This window comes from Pteropus alecto, unplaced genomic scaffold (assembly GCF_000325575.1).
Source record: "Pteropus alecto unplaced genomic scaffold, ASM32557v1 scaffold86, whole genome shotgun sequence".
Classification (NCBI taxonomy): domain Eukaryota; kingdom Metazoa; phylum Chordata; class Mammalia; order Chiroptera; family Pteropodidae; genus Pteropus; species Pteropus alecto.
Window position 1 is genome coordinate 26447222 of NW_006442109.1, and position 23048 is coordinate 26470269.

The 23048-nt window shown below is 44.9% G+C and overlaps 1 protein-coding gene across 1 annotated transcript; it reads left to right on the forward strand.

Annotated features, from left to right (window-relative positions):
* The first annotated feature begins 4649 nt into the window (after nucleotides 1–4649).
* EPB42 (erythrocyte membrane protein band 4.2) lies at nucleotides 4650–22988 on the forward strand. The gene is made up of 13 exons (XM_025038755.1): nucleotides 4650–4737; nucleotides 6356–6541; nucleotides 7186–7419; nucleotides 9866–9984; nucleotides 10910–11014; nucleotides 11913–12087; nucleotides 12683–12821; nucleotides 13114–13217; nucleotides 13976–14218; nucleotides 15837–16136; nucleotides 19014–19168; nucleotides 20292–20425; nucleotides 22197–22988. The coding sequence occupies exons 1-13, from the start codon at nucleotides 4650–4652 to the stop codon at nucleotides 22357–22359; spliced, it is 2145 nt and encodes a 714-aa protein (XP_024894523.1). The 3' UTR covers nucleotides 22360–22988.
* Nucleotides 22989–23048: the final 60 nt, after the last annotated feature.

The window sequence follows — 23048 nt, forward strand, 5'->3', positions numbered from 1 at the left end:
TCCATTGATTAAGTACTTAAATTAAAAACAAACAAAATTAGGTTTCAGTTCTTTGTAAGTGTTGGCCTATTTTCTATTTACCTTTACTCTTGGGGTATAGCCCTTCAAGGGTCACAACTGAAAACCGAAGGTGTTTAAGGAGTTCCTTCATCCTTGGTGGCCCTGGAACCTCCAACCCTGTGAGACTCCCAGAAGATCAGCTCAGATTCTCAGGCTGTCATCTGCCACATATGAATCAGCAAATGCCCAAAAGGAAAAAGTGACACTTTGTCAGGCTCACCTCTCTGAGCTTCTCTTCTCTTCAAGTTCTCCATTCTTCAAATCCTTGCTGCCTTGACACTGTCAGATATTTAAAATATTTCATTCAGCTTTTCTAGTTATTCTCAAAAGTGTCTCCACTTTTCAAGCTAGATATAGTCTGCTATATCTAGAAACAGAAATCCTTGAGAAATTTTAAAAGATTGAATAGAGAGCCCTTCTTAGTGGTGGTTTAGATTATAGGCTAATCTAAATCGAATGTGTGGGATTTGAGCTGGAAGACCCTAGTTTGAGTCCAGTCCTTACCATAAACTGTGAGATGCTGGGAAAGCCTCAACTCCCGGGAAGATTAGAGATACATTTGCAGTGTGTGGATAGCATATATATAGACAGATCATGATGTGCATTTTTGGCCTCATCGTTGGTTCTATTTTATCTCCATTTCTATTCATCTTTCATCTTTTGTATCATTTTAATATATGTTCTTCCAAAACATCGTATTTCATTGTTAGTAATCTTAAATTTTTTCTGGAACAAGGAATTATGTTAATTGACTTATTCATTATTCATTTATTAAAATAAAAATGTTCACTCCCTGAACCTGTTTTCTCACCAATTAAATTGGAATAATGATCCCTCATTTGATTTACCAGATTGAGGTTCAGATTATATGAGGTTCAGAGAAAATGTGTATGAAAGTGCTTTGTAAAGCATATACCAGCATGATTAATTTATTTGAACCTGGGAGACACGTTCTGTATCTTTTTCTCTTTTCTCTTCATATCCTGTTCATTAGCACGGTTTGCCAATTTAATCTCCTACATTTCTGTCAAATCTGTCCACCTCCATCTTTACCAACACTCCCCTGACTGAGCCACCATCATCTCTTGCTTGAACCATTATGATAGTCTCTTACTAGTCCTCTTCACTTTTGCCCCCTCTAAATGATTTTCCTTATTTCAGTCAGTGTGGTATTTTAAAATGTAAATCTGATTAAAATACTATTCAATAGCTTCCCAGTGTTCTGAGGATAAAATTCAAAATCTTTAACTCTGCAAGATTTAGCCCTTGCCTTACCTCTCCCTCTCATAATATATGCTCCAGTTCAGTGGCTTTCCTTCAGTTGTTCCTTGCCTTAGGGCCTTTGCACATGCTGTTCTCTTTCCTCCCACCCCACCCTACCCTTGCCCCATTAACCTAGCTAACTCCTATTTATCCTGGTTTAAATATCCTTTCTCAGGAAAGGCTTTCCCGACTTCCACACCTAGGTCCTAGAACCTGAAACCTCTCCTTTATAGCAAATAAATAATTGACAGCGTAAGCACTTAGTACTGTCTATTTCCCAAACTCCTCAGTGGCAGGGACACATCTATCTAATTTATTATCATATTACCAATGCCTAACCCAGTTCTTGATGCACAATAGTGCTCAATAAATAATTGTGGCATGAATGAATAAATGAATCGTTCTTTGGTATACACAGCTGGAAGTTTGCTTTTCTGTCAGAAGCTGGAGAATTGGAAGGTACGGGTTCAGTAGGAAGCAGGATAGATCTTTTTGGTCACTCCTCTCCATCCTTTTCACATTTCCCATTTGCCTTCCCCAGCTCAATCAAAATACAGCAGTATCTCTCTCATCATAGGCTCCCCCTAAAGTGCCCCAACTGAAATACTGCTAGATCATGGGTATTTGTGAAGCTCCATCAGAAAAATATCTGAAAAGAGGATATTCTCTTTGCTAGTATCAGAAGTAGAACAAATCTCCAAAAGGGGAGCCAGCCCATGATCTCCCCAATGCCTACCCATGGGGAGCTCACAGTGGTGAAACCAGTCAGCCTTTTTCTTCTATTCCAAATTTTTTAAAAATATATATTAACACATAATATATGCTTGTGTTACAAAGATACAAAAGTATAAACAGAGGGGAAAAAGCCTTACTCTCAAGCACTGAATTTCTTTATCCAGAAGTCATAACTTTCCAAAAAATTCTATGTAAACACAAGTAAATTCATATATGTTCTCCTCCGTGCACCCCACTTTATACAAAGGTAGCTTATTCTTTACAGTTAACATGCTTATTCCATTTAACAATATAGCTTGGAGGCTGTTTTGTATCAGTTTATATCAAGCTACTTCATTCTTTTTCACACTTGCATAGTATTCTTTTGAATGCATGTCCCATAATTTATCTATCCGGTGACTTATTTAGGGACATTTAGGTTGTTTCCAATATTTTGCTACTATAACTATCAGTGCAATGGATATACTTGTATATAATTATTTTTATACATGTTAGTTTATTTGCATAATAGAATATCTAGAATTGGAATGGCTGGTTCATAAGTATAAACATTTAAAGTTTTGGTAGATATTACTTAATTTCCCTCCGTAAAGCTGCCTTAATTTACACTCTTACCAGCATTATAAGAGAGTAACTATTTTCCCACATCATCACTAACTCAGAAAGTTGTCAAACTATTTTATCTTTACCAGTCCGATAGGTTTAAAAAAAATGATATCCCAGGGTGGTTTTATTTTGCATTTTATTAAATGAAGCTGGCCATCTCTTCATGTATGTAAGAGACATTTGAACTTTCTTTTCTGTGAACTATCCATCAGATCCTTCCTTCATTTCTATTGATTTTTTGTTTCCTTATTGATTTGTAGGTACCTTTTACATTAAGGAAATTAACGCTTTGTGATATCAGTTTCAAACATTTTCCCACAGTTTGTTGTATATCCTTTAAATTTGTTTATGAGTTTTTCCATTTAAAAATTTTTAAGGAATCAAATTTATTAATCTTTTCTTTATGGCTTTGAGGTTTGCCTAATATTTTAAAAGGCCTTCTCCAGGCTAACTTAAAAATATGTCTCTTATCTTTCCTTCTAGTTCTTTTAATATTTAACTTTTTACATTTAGAGTTTTGATTCATATGAAATTTATTTTGGTGTTATGGTGCAAGGTAGAAAACCAACTTTTGTTTTGGCAAGCTAGTTATCCCAAAGCTGTTTACTAGTGAATCCTTATTTTCTCTATGATTCAAAATCCACAGTTTACACATGCTTAATGCATACATTTTGGTCTATGTATTTTTTCAATTACAGTAATATCATATTATGTTTTAATACCTAAGAAGCCTGATTATACTACACTCCCCTTTTAGAAATTTCTTTTTGAACCTTAGAATCACCTTTCTGAGTGTCAGAGAAAAAACTTGTTGGCATTTTGATTGGGAATGCATGAAACTTAAAATCAGCTTACTAAATTATCTTACCTTTTATAATCATTTTTTAGTAGTTTATGTCTTCCAGGTAAAGATCATATCATCTTCAAATAATAAAAAATTTGCCTCTTCATTCCTCATGAAGAATTTTTGTGGGGGGGGGGGGAGTAAGAAGGCAGTAGCTTCAATTTTTTTACATTATAAGATTCTTCAATTGTTCAAAGTTTTAAAAGTATAACAGAGTAAACACCAGAAAAATCACCTTCTCCAGCTCCTCTCCTCACATGCAGTCAATGTTGTCATTTATTTTATATCCTTCTATAGTTATCCCACATATATGCAGGCCAGTACAGCTACCCTGAGAGTGCTTCTAGTGACACAGTCTCAGAAGCCCAAGCAAAAGCTGGGCTTTAGAAGGCTAAAGATGGCCAAATAGGAGATCTTCTCTTGTGTCCTATCTCTTCAGTGACTAGACAAGTAGAAATAGAAAAGACATAGTCTCTGAGTCTCAACATAGTTCCAAATTTTCTCTGACAGAGTGTCCCAAACCTGGAAGGCTTGGAAAAGCTGGGGCTCTGACTTCAGCTTTTAGGACATTATTTTTCACCAACACATTCTACTTCATCTCTTTCACACAGATAAATCCCAGACATGTTCCTTCTTTATAGTATCAAAACAGCCCATGAACATCTAGCAACTTGCAGCCCATGATATGTTTAGGGCCTGAGATTTGGGGTTGGACATCTCTTCCAGAGTCTTCCAGTGTCATCCAGGCACATCTCCAAGGGTCTCTTGAGGCCACTGAAGCAACAAGCTTAGAGGTTTCTCCTGGAGTTCTCCAGTGGGAAGATTTTCCCTACTCTGCCCCTCAACTTTAGCCTGCCAGGCATACCCCTGCATGGGCCTCCTGGCACAAGAGATAAAATGAAAATGGGGCACTCCCAGGAGCTGGTTCAAGAGATACCAGTGGGGAGGGAGTAGGAGAGAAGAAGCTTGTCGGGGAGCTTATAGGAGAAGCAGAAGGAAACTCCACTATTTGCAAATTCTTAAGCCAACAAAAGTACCTCCATCATTTTCTGTCTGGAAGACAGATTCAGAAAAGGAGCCCAGAGCAACCATTCAAAACAGATATTTCCTGTGGCCAAGTGGATAAGAGCAGCCTGCAATCATGGGACAGGGTAAGCCAAGTCAGCTGTCCATGGGGCTTGCTGGACTATCAGTAGTCCCTCCATCATTACATGTTTTCATTAAAGGAAGTAAGATTGTGGTGGTGGTGATGGTGGTGTGACTATAGGGAGGAGTGGTAATAGGTACTGGTAGTTGTGGAAGTGATGGTGGTGGGGCTATAGAGCGGCAATAAGGTACGTTGTTGGTGGTAAATTGGTGGTCATAGTTGTGATGATGGTGGTAAGACGGTAATGGTGGTTAACATAGATTTATATTCTTGTCCCAGGACCATCATAACATGACTATTCTTACTGGGTGGTGATACTTATGGGAGATGACCCTGGGAAAGCATGAAGGTGTCATAGGTCCAAGGCTAAATGGCAGAGAAGGGGAGGTAAGAGTCAGGGAATTCAACTTAAAGGGGAAAAAACAGACATCGAACAAGAAAACAGGCAGACCCAGAGGATGCAGAAACCTCAGGGACCTCTGCATGGCTCTGTTAGCACATTTACAAGTCTCATTATAAATTCTCATTGTAAAATGAGAATTGCCTGAGAGACTGTCTTAATACTCTCAAGTCCCCTCATTGTGGGGTCCTTCTGGGCTGCATGGTGCTGTGCGTTTAGTGAGCCTTTAGGTGAAGCAGCCAAGTATGATCTTGGGTGAGTTGATTCTACTCTCTTGGCCTCGCTCTTCTCATCTATAAAATGAGAGAACTGGAATTAGCGATTTCAAAACCAGTTCTTAAAATTATTTGATTGTGTTCTAAGAAAAAATGAGTAGGAGTGACCAAGATTCTGGATTTTAATCATTACTTTTGGATTGGGACCAGAAGAGGAGGTCAATAATAGGAATAAGCATTGCTTTTAATGATAATAATGAGTTTCATTTAGTGGGACTTACCATGTGTCTGACACTGTGCTAAGTATATTACAGTAGTCCCTCCTTATCCACATTTTTGTTTGCCACGGTTTCAGTTACTTGTGGTCACTGTGGTTCAAAAATATTAAATGGAAAATTTTGGAGGTAAACATTCATAAGTTTTAAGTTGTGTGCTCTTCTGAAGAGCATGATGAATTCTTGCACCTTGTGCTCCATCCTTCCTGGGATGTGAATGCATCCTCTTGCCCGGTATATTCATGGTGTATATGCTACACACCCTTTAGTCACTTAGTAGCCATCTCTGTTATCAGATCGACTTTTGAGGTATCGCAGAGCTTGCACTCAGGTAACCCTTATTTTAATTAATAATGGCCCTCAAACCATTCACATAACTTTCATTAAAGTATATTGTTATAATTGTTCTATTTTATTAATAGTTATTGTTGTTAATCTCTTACAGTGCCAAATTTATAAGTTAAATTTTATCATAGGAATGTATGTATAGGAAAAAATGTAATATATGTAGAGTTTGGTACTATCCATGGTTTTAGGCATCCACTGGGGAACTTGGCATGTATTCTCTATGGATAAAGAGGGGACAACTGTATATACATTATTTCATTTAATCTCCACAACTCTGCAAGGAGGCATGATTATTCTAAGGAAGAGAAAATTGAAGCTCAGAGTTACTTGCCTGAGGTGGCACATCTAGTAAGTAAGTCAAGCCAAGGATTTTTGAGCCCTGGTCTCTCTGACTCCAGGATCTCTGCTTTTACTCACGGTGTCACACATACCTCACCTCCGTGGTTTCTATTTTCCTCACAGCCCTGGGGATCAAGAGTTGCGACTTCCAGGCAGCAAGAAACAATGAAGAGCACCACACCAAGGACATCAGCTCCCGGCGCCTCATTGTGCGGAGGGGGCAGCCCTTCACCATCAGGCTGCACTTTCAGGCTCCAGTCCATGCATTTCTGCCTGCCCTAAGGAAGGTGGCCCTCATTACACAAACTGGTAAGTGGGGCAGGACTAGGCCCCCTTGGCTCATGACTGGGGGTGGGAGGAGGAGCGCAGCTCTTTCTCCAGTATCCTCTCAAGGAACTAAGGGGAAAAGGGCCCACAAAGCACCTGGGCCTTAGGAAGTTTTGTTCACCCAGCAGGGCTGCTATGAGGAGGAGATAATGTGCACAATAAGCATTATTTATCACGATTCAGATTGTTGCTCAGCGGCATTACCACTGACAAGCTTCTTTTGGTTACAAATGTAAAATCAGTTTTGTAGAAAAGCCTGAATGGGATCTAATCCAGGCTGAATATCACATTTAATTGCTACTATTTATGAATCTGTACTATATGTCAGATATTGGGCCAAGGGCTTTACATGCAATATCTCATTAAGACCTCACATCGGTCCTATGAAGCAGGTATTATTATTATACCCATTTTACAGACCATGAACCTTTCTTAGATACAGGTCCATGGGCACTGAGAACCTGTGCACTCCCATCACCTCTTACTGCCTCCCATTAATGGACGGGCCTCTTTTACTCTCTTCCAAAACCGATTTTTACCTGCTTCAAATTTGCGATACTTGACTTTATTACTCTGAGTTGTGACCAAGAGGTCCGACTGACCAATTCATCTGTGTGTGACTGCAGGAGAGCAGTCCTCCAAAGCCAACGGGATCCAAGCCATATTCCCGATTTCCAGCCTGGGGGACCGGAAGTGGTGGAGTGCTGTGGTGGAGGAGAGAGACGACCTGTGTTGGACCATCTCCATGACCACGCCCGCAGACGCTATCATTGGCCAATACTCGCTCCTGCTGCAGGTCTCAAACAGGAAGCCGTGCCTCCTGGGCCAGTTCACACTGCTCTTTAATCCCTGGGTTCGAGGTGAGTTTGGACCTGGATCAGTCTAGGTTGCGCAGGGTACTCAGGGCACAGGATCTGGGTGTAGCTCTGACAGGGAGCACCTGCCCCACGCACCAGTGGACAGTTTCCTCTAAGGGCAGCACCAGCACTCATTATTGCGATGTCTGCTCTCTGAATGAATGGCCTCTCAAATGAATGGATACCCCTAAATAGAACAGTATCTATCTAAATAGCTGACTGGAGCCACACATTAAATGGCCAGCCTCCTCCACCTCAGTAGCCAATGGGTGGGCTTTCCTGGGGTCAAGTGATTTCCTGGGGCCCAACTAGTGACCACCTCTGGCAAAGCTCAGCCCAATCTATTAGGACTATTTCATGTAGGAAAGGTTATCAGTGGCCCAAACAGGAGCCAACAGGGCCTCTCTTCCTTTCCATTCTGAAGCCTGAGTCTGTCTTTCTTTTTTAAATCTGCCACTACCCACCTTCATTCTTTGGGTTTCCTGAGGGGTTGTTTGGAGGAATAAAAAACATGTTCTCCCAGCTTTCCTATCCTTGCTACTTCAGGTAATAAGTGCATAGCCTTTTCATTTCGAAAGTTTCACTGCCAGCCTAAAGGGGGCCTCATTTCAAGGCCAGGCTGGAAAAGGAGAAGAAACATGGGGAAGTAGAAGAGATCCTCTTCAGTTCCTGCAGTCCCTACCTCTGGTCCAGTTCCTGACTCCCTCGTGTGGTACCCTAATCCCAGTGAGCTTTCTCTCTCTAGTTCTCTTGCTCAGGGTGGGGTTCTCCAGTCCTCCCTCCCTTCGATAGGACTTCCTGTCTTCAGGTCAAGGCTTTCTTTCCTGCTCCAAGGGAGTGAGCAGGTGGAACAATAGATGGGAATTAATATCCATTCGGATGCCCCTCTCTTTGTGGGTGAGTGTGGACTCAGGGTTCCCTCAGCTGGAAGAGGCCCCATGGCTCTTCATATACAGACAGAAAGACCCTCAAGCCCTTTCCCTTCAGAGCTGAGGCTTTCGTGTACCTGCCTTGCTGACTCTAAGCCCACATCCAGAACAAGGCTCTGGTCACCCAAGCAAAGACAGTTCTAGAACAGGGCTCAGTTCAAAGGGAACCCACAGTCTTCACTCCATGCCAGGATTCCTGCTTCTATGCTTGGCTTGTAGGGACCGCCTAGGGATGGTCTCTATATAAGTGTGTATGGAGGTGTCTACCTGAGCAGGAGTGAGTTGTATGCCCTGCTCATCTGGGAGGTGATTAAGAGATTGTCAGAGATTATCTGTGACTCGGTTTCATCTTAGCATACTTGGAGATGAGACTTTCCTAAACGACAAAGGAAATTTTGCACCCTATAATGAAAGTCAGATTTTTATTCATAAGCAGGAAACTTTATATAAGGAAGGCAGCACCTAAGCAGAGAAGTGGAGGGTGGTGTCACCTGTGTTCTGGCACTGTACTTCCCAGAGCCTTGCAGAGCCAAACACGTTTGTTTGAAGTGATTCCCGAGGAAGTGATATCTAGCTGACTTCATAGAGAGTACTGAGGATGGAGGGGCAGTAGTCGAGGGCACCTTGGGCATCTAGTTCTGTGATTTTAGGCCCCAGGCATTTCAGGGGTTCCTGATTTCTCATATCCTATCCTGTGTATTTGAGCACCCTCATTCCAGCTGTATGCCTATAGAGGATGGTTTGGAAATTCTTTTCTCCTTTTAGTCTCCAGGAACAAATCTAACCACCCCCCAACTCCATCCCCAGCACCAGGGGCAGGGAAAGGCAATTGGCAAGCAGAGCAGATCCACCCCCTCAGATACTCCCAGCTTCCTAAAGTGAGTGATGGCCTCGTTAAAGCCCCCATCCGTCTCCCCAGCCCAACCCTTGGATGAGGACACCAGAGAGAGACCTTGAGAGTCCTAGACCCACTTGGACACCCCTAGGACGGAAAGCCAATGCTCTGGCTTCCACTTCACCAGCCTCACTGCTCCCTCCGACCCCATCTTGCAAAATGCTCCTCTTCTCTTCTGCTCACCCCTGTCAACTTACGTTGTATTGTTTTTTTCTGAAACACTAATTTTTTTTTTTTAATTAAATGTGGGAGAGACATAACGGGCCCACTGAGAAGCTCCCTGGGCTATTGCAAAATTCTCTTGAGCTGATAAGCACTCTGGCTGCCATGTCCTCTGGACACCAGTAAGCTTTTTAAAGGTTGACTTGTTCCTGTCTGCCTGACTGACCATGAAGGCCACTTTGGCTGACCCAGAAACTCTGACCCTTTTCCCCACATTCCACCAGAGTAGAGGCCAGGTCCCAGTGGGAATGGTGAAAAGCAGGAGTTCTTCAGTCTTTATCAGGTCCCCAGAGCTGAAGGGGAGACCCGCAGCTAAACCCGACCTATGCAAGGAGGGCAGAGGCCTGTAAGTAGAGAGCAGGCCTGGCACTCACAGGCCTATTCCCTGCCTGCTTCTCACCAGAGGATGCTGTATTCCTGGCGAATGAGGCTCAACGCAGGGAGTACTTGTTGAACCAGAACGGCTTCATCTACCTGGGCACTGCCGACTGCATCCAGGCAGAGCCCTGGGACTTTGGCCAGGTACGGGGGCCTCCAGGGGAAGGTGAGGGGATGATGATTGCTCCAAAACCTTCAGTGTTCAGGCCAGACAGAGCTGGCAGGTCCAAAATCCCCTGGTCATGAGGCCATGTCTTTAGGCAATTTCAGCTGTGTGGTGCCTCTCTTTCCTCAGAGCCACATCAAACCAACCTCAACAGCTTTGAGTTATCTTCCTAAAGACCACATAAATTAAAACTCTGTTAAATCCCTACTATCTACAGGATAAAAACCAAATCGCCTGGCATGACACACAAGTCCCTTCACAGCCAAGCCACTGCTTTCCTTTCCCCAAGATCCGCCCATGCTCCAGCTCCTGGCCAGCCCCCGGACATGCAGGCTGACTGTTCTCTTTGCTTGGAAAAGTTTCCCTTATTTATCCCCTGGGAAGCTCCTACCCATCTTTAAAGATCCTCTGAAAGCCTTCCTCAACCCCAAAGGCAGAGTGAATTTCTCCACTGTGCTCCCTGCTCTGGATAAGCTTCTTTCCTAGAGTCTGGCCACATTGCTAAGACTTGTAGTGTAAGTGGCTACCCGTCCCTCTCCACTCCTAACTGCAGGCTCCTTGAGAGTAGGCGCTGCCTCGGTATCCACATGCAGGTCAGTGCTGGCAGGGGCAGTAGGAGTGCACTAAATGAAAAAAGATAGAAATGAAAAGAAACCACACAGCCCTGGTCTTCAAGAGCTCACACCCTATCCAGAGAGTCAGAGAACAGAACAGGCGGATGACTGGACTGCCAGGTACAGGGACCAGGAAGAGAGGGCCTCGAGGCCTCACGTGCACATACCACAAGGGGACAACAAAGCAAGGGAGGAAGGAATAAAGCCTGAGTCTGGGAGAATGATGAAGCGATGGGGGCTGACTTGTGGGATGGAGGCCCTTCATCATGAACCTGTGTCGTCCTTACAGTTTGAGGGGGATGTCATGGACATCAGCCTGGCCTTGCTGAGGATGGACAAGCAGGTGAAGGAGTGGGGCAACCCAGTGCATGTGGCCTGCATTTTGGGCGCCTTGGTGAGTGAGAGGAGGGGAAGTTGGACCTCTCTGACGGAGCTGCCCCTGCTCTATGGCTCTGGATATCTTCAAGACACAAATGGTCCCTTCCTCCCAGGGGATGGGGGATAGTTCCTGGAGAAGGGCATCCACAAGAGAGAGAAAAGCAAAGAGAAGTATCATTCTTCAGGACACAAGCAGCAAGGACTAAAATCAGCCTGGGTTTCCTCAGAGCACTCCCCGGTCCCCTGCCTCTTCCCTCTAGCCCAGACTGGAGAATATTCCCTGGGAGGGAGGGACTGGGGTCCATCTTACTCAGGGTTTGCTGCTAAGATGGTCAGAGGAACTTGTTTTTATTTCTCAATTATTGCCATAAATATGCAGACCATAAAGGTAGCTTGGTGCTTTTCCATTGTCCCTAAGAGTTCTTTCACAGAAGTAACGTGTTTTCATTTCCTCTTGTGCCACTGAACTACCCTCTGAAGAAGTGGTAGAGAAAGGGCCAGCCTATGAGGAGGAGGGCTCTTAGCATAAGTGGGCCTCAAGGCCCTGGGTACAAACACCCTCAAAGGACCTGGGGCCAGGCAAGTGAAGGAGCAGGGAACCCAGCTCTCAGTGAGAGGCCACTCATGCACCTCTTGTGGCTTGAGCTTTCTTTGCCAGTATGGTCCACAATCCCCTGGCTTGTGGACCTGGACCCCATCCATAAAGATTAGCCCAGTGAGCTAGGGTGGAGCCCAGGAACGTGCAGGGTTAACAAGTTTTAGGTGATTCTGATGCAGATGGTCTGTTCACTGTGTCTGGAGATCTGTAATGAGCCCTCCTCACCCCCCGCCCCCATCCGCACTCCACCCCTCTCCCACCCCAGAAACTATCCTGTCCTTGGACTCGCATAACATCCACACCTTTGCCCAAACAGCTGCATGCTTTCAAGAAGAAGAATGTCCTGCCTACCCCGCAGACCCAGGCTGCCCAGGAAGGGTCTTTGAACAAGCGCCGGGGCAGCGTGCCCATCTTGCGTCAGTGGTTCACAGGCCATGGGCGACCTGTGTATGATGGTCAGGCCTGGGTGTTGGCCGCTGTTGCTTGCACAGGTACAGAGCAGGCTTGCCTGCTGCACCCACATGTCACGTTAGCTACTGTATAGAGTGTGTGCCCCGCCTCTCAGGTTGCCCTGTGGTCCCCCATGTGGGAGGGACATCCCTAACAGTAGACACTTCCTACACTCAGCAGCATTTCCTCACCTTCATCGCACTCACAACTGGTTCAGATGCACCATCTGGCCCAGAAACCAGTTACTTGTCCTGAGCAGCATCTTCTGACCAGCTTCTGCTTCTTTTCCTCCTCAGCAAAGGGGCCAATCTAGCGACCTCTGTTCCCAAACTCACTTTCTCCCAGAGACTTTCCCTTCTCCTGCCCCAGTGCTCTGTTGTGTCTTCTGCCTGCCTCTCTCTGCTGTATGCTCTGCCTGCTGTGTAACTTGTTTATATCTCATTTCTGAGCCTTTATAGGTCCTGTGTCTGGTGTCAGATTCTAACTTTCGGTGCCCATGCCTCTCCTCTTTCCATGGTGTTACGTGGCATTTAAGACAGTGCTTGCTCAGAGGATGCATTGAAAATGCTAGCCATCCTGCCTCCGCCCCAAACCTAGGCCTCTCTGGCACCCTCTTACTCTGCCCCTTCCATGCAGTGCTGCGGTGCCTGGGAATCCCTGCTCGTGTAGTCACCACGTTCACCTCAGCCCAGGGCACTGGTGGGGGCCTGCTCGTCAATGAATACTACAGTGAGAAGGGGCTTCAGAACAGAGAAGGCCAGAGAGGCAGAATATGGTGAGAAGCCCAAAGGGGATGAGGTTTCAGACTGGAAGGGCTCCAATGTGTGTGGAATAATCCCATGGGAACCCCCACACCCTAAGTGGCCCAGGCACTGAGAGGGGGTGTACAAGACTCTTGGAGGCAGGACGCTCATGGTCGGTCGTGGTATGCATACCCCTTCCTGGGAGTGTCGCCACCAGTTTTACACAGCATCCTCCCAAACCCATGGCAACGACTCTGCCATTTCTAGAATCTCTTCAGGACTCCTTTTTTCCCCCACTCAAACTGTTCCCTTTGCTACCTTCAGGATCTTCCAGACTTCCACTGAGTGCTGGATGACCCGGCCTGCTTTGCCCCAGGGTTATGGCGGATGGCAGATTCTGCACCCAAGTTCTCCTAATGGAGGTGGAGGTAAAGCGTAGGGTGGGCCCAGGACCACCCAGAGTTCCACAGAACTGCATGGGCTGAAGGAGCCTCTCAGAGAGGAAACAGGAGCAGCAGATAGTCCAAAGGGGGTCTGCATCCCCTAAAAGAGGAAAAGCAAAAAGAATAATAGTGGCTGGCAGAATTCTGACCTGATGCCAGCAGACTCAAGGGGACAAAGGTGTTAGCCATCTTAGCCCAGGGCTGTGGGGAGACTAGCCCCACCTCAGAACAACAGGCAAGAGAGCTGAGTCTCAATGAAAGGCAGAGGGTCTTAAGACAGCTGATAGATACGCTAGGTCAGGATCTTATAGAGTGGGACTTCTGAGGTTCTGGATATGGATGAAGAGGGTATCAAGATAGGCTCAAGCTCAGAGAAGAAATCTTCAGGAGCCATAAAAGGATGGCTCTTCCTTTCCCAAGAACAGAACAATCACAGAGCCTGGCACATGATAAGTGCTCGATAAAGATGACCTATTCCTAACATATCTGTAGCGAAGCTGGCTTAGGAACTTCTGTGTACTATGTTCTCCTTAGGTAACACCTGACCAAAAAGTATTATCACTAAACAGTTGTGAGTTTCACCTCTGCAATGCCCTCTCAGAAAACCTGCCTGGTGCCCACCTCTGACCTTGATCCTGGGAGAGTGAAAATAAGGTCTAAGATGGGGACGGAGCTTATGCAACTCTGACCCAAGCAGATGTCTGGTGTGGTTCTTTTTACTCACTGATTTTTCTCTCCCTCAGTCCTGAGGGCCTGTGATCTGGTCCCTGTCAGAGCGGTCAAGGAGGGGACACTGGGGCTGACCCCTGCAGTATCAGACGTTTTTGCCTCAGTGAATGCCTCATGTGTAGTCTGGAAGTGCTGTGAGGATGGGACACTGGAGCTGACCAACTCCAACACTAAGTATGTTGGCAACAACATCAGCACCAAAGGTGTGGGCACGGATCGCTGTGAGGACATCACTCAAAACTACAAGTATCCTGAAGGTATTAGGCCGGGGAATGGCCGCAGGCTTCCTAGCCCCTGAAACAGCAAAAGAGGGCAAGGGGTCAGCCAGATAGATGCAGGCCACAGAAGGTTGTAGTCCTTTCCCCATCACAGAAAACAGGGTTTCTCCACTCCCTTTGACACAATTGACATTTTGGGTCAGGTAACTTGTGGGGATTGTGCATATTTAGCAGCATTCCTGGCCTCTATCCACTAGATGGCAGCACCCCCCCACACACACCGCTACTAGCTGTGACAACCAAAAATGTATCCAGACATTTCCAAATGTCCCCTGAGGGGAAAAATTGCCCCAATTGAGAACTACTGTTATAAAATAACACACTTAATATTAAGCTCGGGGTGGCTCCATAGTGTAGTGGTTAGCATGTCTGCTTTACACACAGAAGGTCCTGGGTTTGTGCCCCAGGTGGAGCCATGGACCATACCCCAGTCAGCCAGGCCCAGGGTGCACGCTGGGAGCATGTAGGAGGAAATGCCCCGCCCTCAGAGATCCAGTTCTTAAGGGGAAATGGCAACATCCATAGTTCAGGGGTGGAAGTGGTGGCGGGGGGCGGGGAGGGGGGGTTGGAATTAAAGAATGGGGAAAAAATATTAAGCTCAGTCGCCAGAAGATGTTCTCCCTTTTCCCCTTTTGTTGAACACCCACTAACCTGTTTCTCCCTCCACCTTAGTTAATGGCAACACCGTCCACCTATTTATCCAAATGAGAAGGCTTGCACTCTCCTTGATTCACCACGCCGCCCACGCCCCCACCCCTTGTCATCACCCCACATTACTCTCACATCTTCATCCACCTCTCCTTCCCCATTGCCTATAGGTAACCATTCAGTCGCCAGAAGATGTTCTCCCTTTTTCCCTTTTGTTGAACACCCACTAACCTGTTCCTCCCTCCACTTTAGTTAATGGCAACACCGTCCACGTATTTATCCAAATGAGAAGTCTTGCACTCTCCTTGATTCACCACACCGCCCACGCCCCTACCCCCGCCACCGTCATCACCCCACATTACTCTCACATCTTTATCCACCTCTCCTTCCCCATTGCCTATAGGTAACCCTGAGGCCTTGTCATCTCTTGTCTGCAGTATTCCAACAGCCTCCTAACTAGAAACTCCTGCTTCCAGTCTCTCCATCATTATTCCCTTTCCGACTTTCAGTTTCCATAATAAACTTTCTAAGACACAAATATAATTACGTTACTCCCCTGCTCCAGAAAACTCCATGGTCCCCGTTGCCCTTGGAATAATTCCAAACTCCTTTACTAAGGAAGATTCAAGTCCCTGCCAAACTGTCTTCAGAGACAGTGTGACTTCTCCAAAAGCTTGCTCTCCCAACTGTTCAAGGAACAAATTCATAGCACTTGTAAAAGAACTTGGTCCTTGAGTGACTTGGAAGGGACACGCTGTATCTGTGGTGGATCTGCCTAACACAGACCTTCGTGTTGTTGTTTCTCGCTAAATATGGCCTTAGAGGTTTGCAAAGCTCTTGTGACTTTGGCATTTGAGCAGCAGTGAATAAATGAATCTTAATCCTGGGCTTTTATTAAAAGGGTCTACCTGCTGGATAAGAGGCCTGTTTTATTCCTCCCATTCTTTAGGATCTCTTCAAGAAAAAGAGGTGCTGGAGAGAGTCCAGAAAGAGAGACTGGAACATAAGGAAGACAATGGCATCCATCCTCTCAGTCTTGAGACTACTGATCCTCTGTACCTATTCTTGGAAGCACCCAGTTTCCTACCCCTGAGAGGGGATGCTCAGTTCTCCATAACCTTATTTAACTCCTGTGACCAAGAAAAGGAAGTGCAGCTGATAATTGGTGTACAGGCGTTGTACTACAACGGAGTCCTTGCTGCTGAGCTCTGGAGGAACAAGCAGCAGCTTAGACTCGGTGCCAAACAGGGTAACTCTCTATGGCCTTGCCAGATGCCCACACACCCAGCTCCCACCCTGGGCAGACGGCAGGCATAGGGCTCCCCATGCGGGTCTGAATAGATGGCTTCTAGTTCCTGGTATTCTCTCAGTGTCTCTCTTTCCCCCGTCCCCATCTCTCTCTCAGTCTCTCTCTCTCTCGCTCTCTTTCTCTTTCTCTCTCTGTCTCTCTCTATGCCTATCTCGTATATTTATTGCGCTTCACACAGAAAAAAGAAAAACATTTCACAATTCTCATTGCAGTAAGATAAGTAAATGGATCATAGCAGCAGTGTAAGAAATGTTTAATAAGGTAAACAGAGTACAAGGGCAGGGGAGCATTGTATCCAGGTTGGAGCAGGCTGTCCCCCAAGTAGATCAGACTGCACTGGGTTTAAAAGGATGAGCAGGATAACAACTGACAGAAAAGTGATTCAGGGGCATTCCAGGCAGAAGGAACAAGTGCATAGGTTCCTCCTCCCCAAGATTCTTATTTAATTGGCCTGGGATAGGGTCCAGACACCGGTTTGTTTGTTTTTTTTTAAGCTCCTTATGTTATTCTAGGGTTGAAATTTTCTAGACAAGAGCAGTTGATCTCAAACTTTGCTGCAATTAAAATCATCTAGAGAAGTTTGATGCAAGCCTGCACCTCAGATGAATTAAATCAGAAATTACATGGTTGGAGCCAAACATCAAAAAATTTTTAATTCCTTGGGTGATTCCAGTGTGCAGGCAAGAGAGAATCAGTGGAATAGAGCTCATCTACATTATTGCAACAGCCTCCTAACTAACCCCCATCTGTCCCCAGTCTCTCCACCGTGTTCCCTAAAGAGGAAGGGAGGGAGACAGTGATGTGAGAGCCGGATGGGCCAGATCATGCAGAAGGTTGTATATCATGCTAAGCAGTTTGAGTTTTGTTCTCTGGAAAATGGGGAGCTGGTGAAAGTTTTTAACCAGAGAGTCGATATGATCAGAAATTCATCTTTAAAACAGAACTTTGGGCAGAATGGAATTGAAGGGGTCATATTAGAGTAATGGATCTCAACCTTGGCTGCACAATGAATCACCTGGGGACTTTAAAAATACCAATTCCTGGGCCTCACCGCCAAAATCTGATATAACTAATTTGGGGTATGGCCTGAGATTGGGATTGTTTTATAAAGTTCCCCTTTTGTGATTCTAATGTACATCCAATGCTGAAAACAACTGGTTTAGAAGTTGGCAGGTTTTGTGATAATCGAGTCAAGAAATGAAGGATAAGCTAGACTAGCAGCACTTCTAATGAAGACATATTAAGGAGGTTTTAGATCGTACTTGTGAATATGTCTATGTGTATATGTGTGTAGGGGGATGTTACTTGCAGTCTGAGTGAGCCTCTAGAATAGGGAAAATGGGGAAGAGAAGGTTTGGGGTAAAAGATGATGGGTTCTGTCTATGGCATGTTGGGTTTGAAAGCCCATGAGACATCCAAGCAGAGATGGCCAGTAGGTAGCTGGAAACCTAAACCTGGTATTCAAGATAAAGACCTGGGCTGGAGACCAGATGTGAGAATCCCAGCACAGAGTGGGTGGCCTAGAGTCATGGCACAGATGAGCTCACAGAGGTGGGAGGCCTGTGAGAAAATGAGGCAAGGAGGGAACCCAGGTAACACCAGCATATAGGGGGCAGTAGAGAACAAGCAGAGAGTAAGAGAAACTGAGAAGTCAAAGAGAGGAAGTGGGCACCAGCAAGGTGAGCAGAGAGGCTACGAGATGTCAAGGCTGAAAAGTGTCCATGGACAGAGTGGTTTTACCAAGAAGCAATGGCGAACGCCAGCTTCCTGGGAGTTAAATGGATTGAGAGTTGAGGAGGTGAGACGAGGTATGCAGTCTTTCCTAGAAGAATGAATGGAAAAAGGAGAGAGGCTGGGTGGTGGTCAGCCAGAGACACTGGATAGAGGAAGGCTGTTTTCTTTTATGATGAAAGAGAGCAAAATCTGCTTACTTGCTGAGGAAAGTAATCAGCAAAGAAGAAAAGACTGAAACCTCAGGAGAGATGGGTTATAATTGATGGTACAACCCTTGGGGAAATGAGAGGCAATAGAATATAGCTAACATTGACTGAGCACTTATTTGTGGCAAACATGGTATTGAGTGTTCTATGAGCATTGTCTCATTTATCCTTGCAACAACCTTATTAAGCAGGAGTCATTATTATCCCCACTTTATAGATGAGGAGACCAAGATGCAGAGAGGTTAAATAATTTTCCAACAGTTACACAGCTAGGCAGTGGTGGGGTCATGATGCGGCACATATTTAAAAAGCAGAGGACTTGACTCAGGCAGGGAGGCCACCTCATCCTTCGGATGGGACAGCAGGAGTAGATGTCTACGTCTGTAGGTTTGGAATGGGAGCATGAGATTGAGAGGATTCTTGAAGACTGAAAGGTGGTTTTATTTTCTCTGCAAAAGGAAAAAGAGAAGAAGCAGAGAATGGGAAGGAACTAACTCAGCATATGTTCAGCAATGACTGTGTGGGAGAGTCTGAGATAAACACTTCATTTGCAGTGTCTCATTTAACACAAGCCATCCCACCAGGCATTATTATTAGACAAGGAAATTGAAGCCAAGAGAGCTTAACATGTTCTAGTTCACAAGGACCGTTCCCCAACACCACTGAGATGGTCTGCCAAGAATGTTAAGGGAGGTGGTGATGGTGGTGAGGGGTAGGTTTTTGAGTGAGTTCAAATTTGAAATTGCAGTGAGGGATGAGGCATCTTCCTAGCTTCGGTGAGATCCTGACTCCTTTGCACTGTATATGCAACTATTGCTTGTTTCCGGGGCACATACACACTCAGTCCTTTGCACTGACTCCACCTGTCACGTTTCAGTTATCACCTGCAGCCTGTCCTCCTCCAATTTTGAGAAAAGCCCACCCGAGAACAGCTTCCTCAGACTCACGGCCATGGCAACACACTCGGAGTCTAGCCTTAGCTGCTTTGCTCAGGAAGACATCGCCATTTGTAGACCACACCTTGACATTGAGGTAGGCACCAGTCCTTCCCAGAACTGCTCTTGTTTGCTACTACTCAGGTCTCCGTTTCTGAAAAACTCGGAGCCCCTCACACTTCAGAGCAGGTGACTGTGCTGCAGAATTGCCAGAAAATCCTAAGTTGAGAGCTCTTTTTCTTGAAGGAGATGGTTTCTTACATGTGCTATTCAGGTTTAAATCTTCCAACTTCTTTAGTTGGTTAAGTAAGGGTTTCTAAAATCGGGCCCTTCCCAGTTGCTGCCTCCATACTTGTAGGGATAATAATAGCCTATGTTTATTTAGCACTTTATGCACAGGCAAATATATTTTTACCTCTTTTATTTCTTTTAATACAAAAACCCTGTGAGGTGGAACTGTTCCCATTCTTCAGATGAGGAAACAGTCCTAGAGAGCAACAAACCCAAGATCATGAAAATGGGACATTTTGGAGACTTGTGGCTCTTGGCCCAGTCCTCTTACCACATGTCTACCCTTGCCAAAATGACCGTGATTTGGTCCCAGCCCTCTAGGAGGTTGTGGATAAGGGAGACATATATTTGGTCTTCTGTGTAAATTCTTTAATAGAGGTACAGAGTTATATGGGATAGGTGAAGTAAAGGGGATTAATTTCATCTGGTGGGTTGAGGAAGAATTCATAGAGGAGGTGGCATTTATACTGGGCCTTGAAAAATGGGTAAGCTTTCAGTGCAGAGGTGGGGGAAGGCCAGTGCAGGCAGAAAACTGAACAAAGAGACCCAAAGTAAGGGAGCCTGAGGGGTGTGCTAGGGATGGGATTGTGGCTTGGATGTTGTTTAGTCACGGTAAGAACAGATGAGGGTGGAGCCAGACCATGAAGGGCTCTGAATGCCAACTGAAGCTGAATTCCAAAGACAATGAGAAATACTCCAAGGTCTCTAAGTGGAAGAGAGGCTCCATTGGAGATCGTCAGTGATGGATCGGGGGTGAGAATAAACACAGAAGACCAGGTAGAGGGGTAAAGAAGAGAGCTGTGGCATGTGGGTCAGGACGGCAGAGTTAAAGTAATTGAGGAGGGTATGGGGAGGCTACCCAGGAGGGGAAGGAGTGACTGCGGCTCTGTGCTCTTTGCTTCTGCTCCAGATTTTGCCTCTTCCCACAGATGCCGGAGACAGTAGAGCAATATCAACCTCTTACAGCTAAGATCAGCATCCTTAACTCCCTAGATGTTCCCATGACGGACTGTGTCATCTATATCCTCGGAAGGGGACTCATTCACAGAGAGAGGAGCTACAGGTAAGAAACCACAAGCTTCTCATCCCACTGACATCTCAACTGGTCAGAAAGGCAAGAACCTAAAATTAATGATTGTCCTTTTGCTGTGTCCATAGAGACAGAGCAAATGCGCCCTGAAGTAGGGGGTTAGGGCCTCTCTCATCCTGAGGCCACCATGTGTAGCCGGAGAACGAGAGTGAGGAAGGTTGTGTGCTCTTTGGGAACCCACCTGACCCTGGTTGCTGCCCTGATCATGTAGGAAGAGCCTGGGTATTGCTGGTGAATGCAGGTGAGGGCGTTAGGGCTAGGTACTAGAGAATATCACAGGGAGGGCAGGCTGCCTCTCGAAAGCTGCATTCTACTAATGCTCACCACAATATTGAATTTTATTTGAATATTCTTTTATTCCTATTCCCATTCCTACCACCCTTCATATCCTTTTGTTAGTATGTGAAAGTGTACCGTTGCTTCACAAGCCTGTATTTTTAATTTACATAATGTTATGTCTAATTCTTTTTCTTTTCACTCAGATGTTAAGATTCATCCACATATATCAAGTCCATTGTTTCTGCTACATAATACTCCACTGTGCACATCCCCTACTTCCTATCACTTTGTTTCAAAGTGATGAGCTCAGAGTGCCTCCAGTTCTCGGACACCACAAATACTGTTGCACTGAACAGCCCCATATATGTCCCCTTACATATTTGTTTGAAACTTTGGTGAGGAAGGGAGGGATATATGGCCAGGAATGGAATTGCTGTCATAGGCTATGACCTGGTTTGTAGAATGGCTGCAGGAGTCTGCATTCCCTCCAGCAGTGCATGAGTTTCTATATTCTTACTATTCCTCCACTTTTGGCAATACTCAGCTTTTTTTTCCCATTGTAATAGAAATAAGGTAATATCTCATTGCTTTAATTTGTAACTCTTCATATGTTTATTAGCCTTTTCCATTTCATCCTCTGTAAAGTTCTTTGCCCACTTTTCTTTTGGTGTTCCTGCTTTTTTTCCTTGTTGATTTGTAGGAGTTCCCTGTATAGTCTAGATTATTAGTCCCTTGTTGGTTTTAGATATTGAAAGTTATCTTCTTTCATTACCTCCCCTCTCATTATGTCCACTGCATCCTTCACTGAACACACAGTGTACAGTTTAGACTTCACAATGACTAATACTACCATCCCTCCCCTACAGGTTGTCTAGTTATTGACCCACTGCCTCAGCCTCATGAAATTCAAGGAGTCATTCTTGCCAATAAGATGAAAGGAGGGACTGCCAACATTTAACCAGACTTTTGTGGTCTCCCAGATCAATTATAGGGCAAAGCTCCTCTAAGGAAGTCTGCATCATTTCCTCAGTCACTATAAGAAGGTCAACAGGCAGGCCACAAGGCTGCAGATAGGCTCCAAACACCACCTGCTGACATACTGACATCTCAATATGCCTGCCATACCCACTGCATTTAGCAATCTGAGGGTTCTAGAACTACAGCTTTTCCAAACATACCCCAATACTGTTACCAAGAGTGGGACCAGATTAAACCCACAGGTGATAAAAGAAACAGATGCAACTTGGAAGCCCTTAGAATAGGATTTCTCTTCTCACCCATGCAATTGCTCACCATAGGGAGGTTCCTGTCTTCTATCACCTAAAAACCTGTTTCAACAGCAAGGTACTTAGATGTTTATTTCATCATGGTCCACCTCTTCAAGTTGAGAATGATCAGAGGCACTGGGACCAGCAAAGCAATGAACTTGTGACAGAACTAGCACCTTCCTTTTCCTTTATTTCAGAGTCGGTCCTGTGCGGCCTGGAAACAGCCTTTGTACCCAATTCCACTTGACGCCAACAAAGGTGGGGCCCCAGCGGCTCATTGTGGAAATGGACTGCAGTGTGTTCCAGAACCTAACCAACTCCAGAAGTGTCTATGTGGCAGCCCCTTACCTTGCAGCTTAAACTTCCAGCTGTAGCGTCATATGTCCCAAACATCCCCCTGAATCTACGATCTAAAACCAAATGTGCTGGGAAGGGAGACTTTGCTTATCAGACAAATGAATCTATTCAGGGCGAGCAGAAGAGTGACCAAGAACAAAACTAGATTCCCAGAAATCAACATAAAGACAATCATTTCTGTCACCTTAGCTTAAGGCAGTCCTGAAGACTAGTTTGTCTTAGAATAGAAACTACTGGGCTTGAGTGATAAAAGGAAGCCTTTGAAAAGATACTCAGATAAGTACATTGATTTTTCTGGTTCAGGATTTTTCATAACCATTTTACTGCTCACATTCATTAACTTGCAGGTAAGGAAAAGAAACTAACATTTAAATCATTTTTATATTTCTGACAAAGTGGGACAATATTAGCTCAAAATAGAATTTTTAGGTAATCCTAAATTACATTGATCAGTGCTATCCCTGACCATAGTCCTTAAAGACCCAAAGATGACTGAACAAAGTTATAAAATATACAACACAGGACCTGATCTTGTAGATTCAGCTATAGTTTTTATGAGAGTTCTAGATTATGAAGTCACAATTAAAGTCTGATGTTAATAACATAAATTTGGTCTAGTAGAGAAATATGAAAATTATTAAGTATACAGAAAATAGGCCCTATAAGAAAAAATAAAAGAACTGGACTTCTTT

Bases quoted from the DNA above. Each gene is read 5' to 3' on its own strand.
- EPB42 (XM_025038755.1), top strand. From the start codon at position 4,650: ATGGGACAGGGTAAGCCAAGTCAGCTGTCCATGGGGCTTGCTGGACTA. The intron at 19,169-20,291 runs GTAGGCACCAGT...CTCTTCCCACAG, and splicing joins GACCACACCTTGACATTGAG to ATGCCGGAGACAGTAGAGCA. The intron at 20,426-22,196 runs GTAAGAAACCAC...CCTTTATTTCAG, and splicing joins CACAGAGAGAGGAGCTACAG to AGTCGGTCCTGTGCGGCCTG.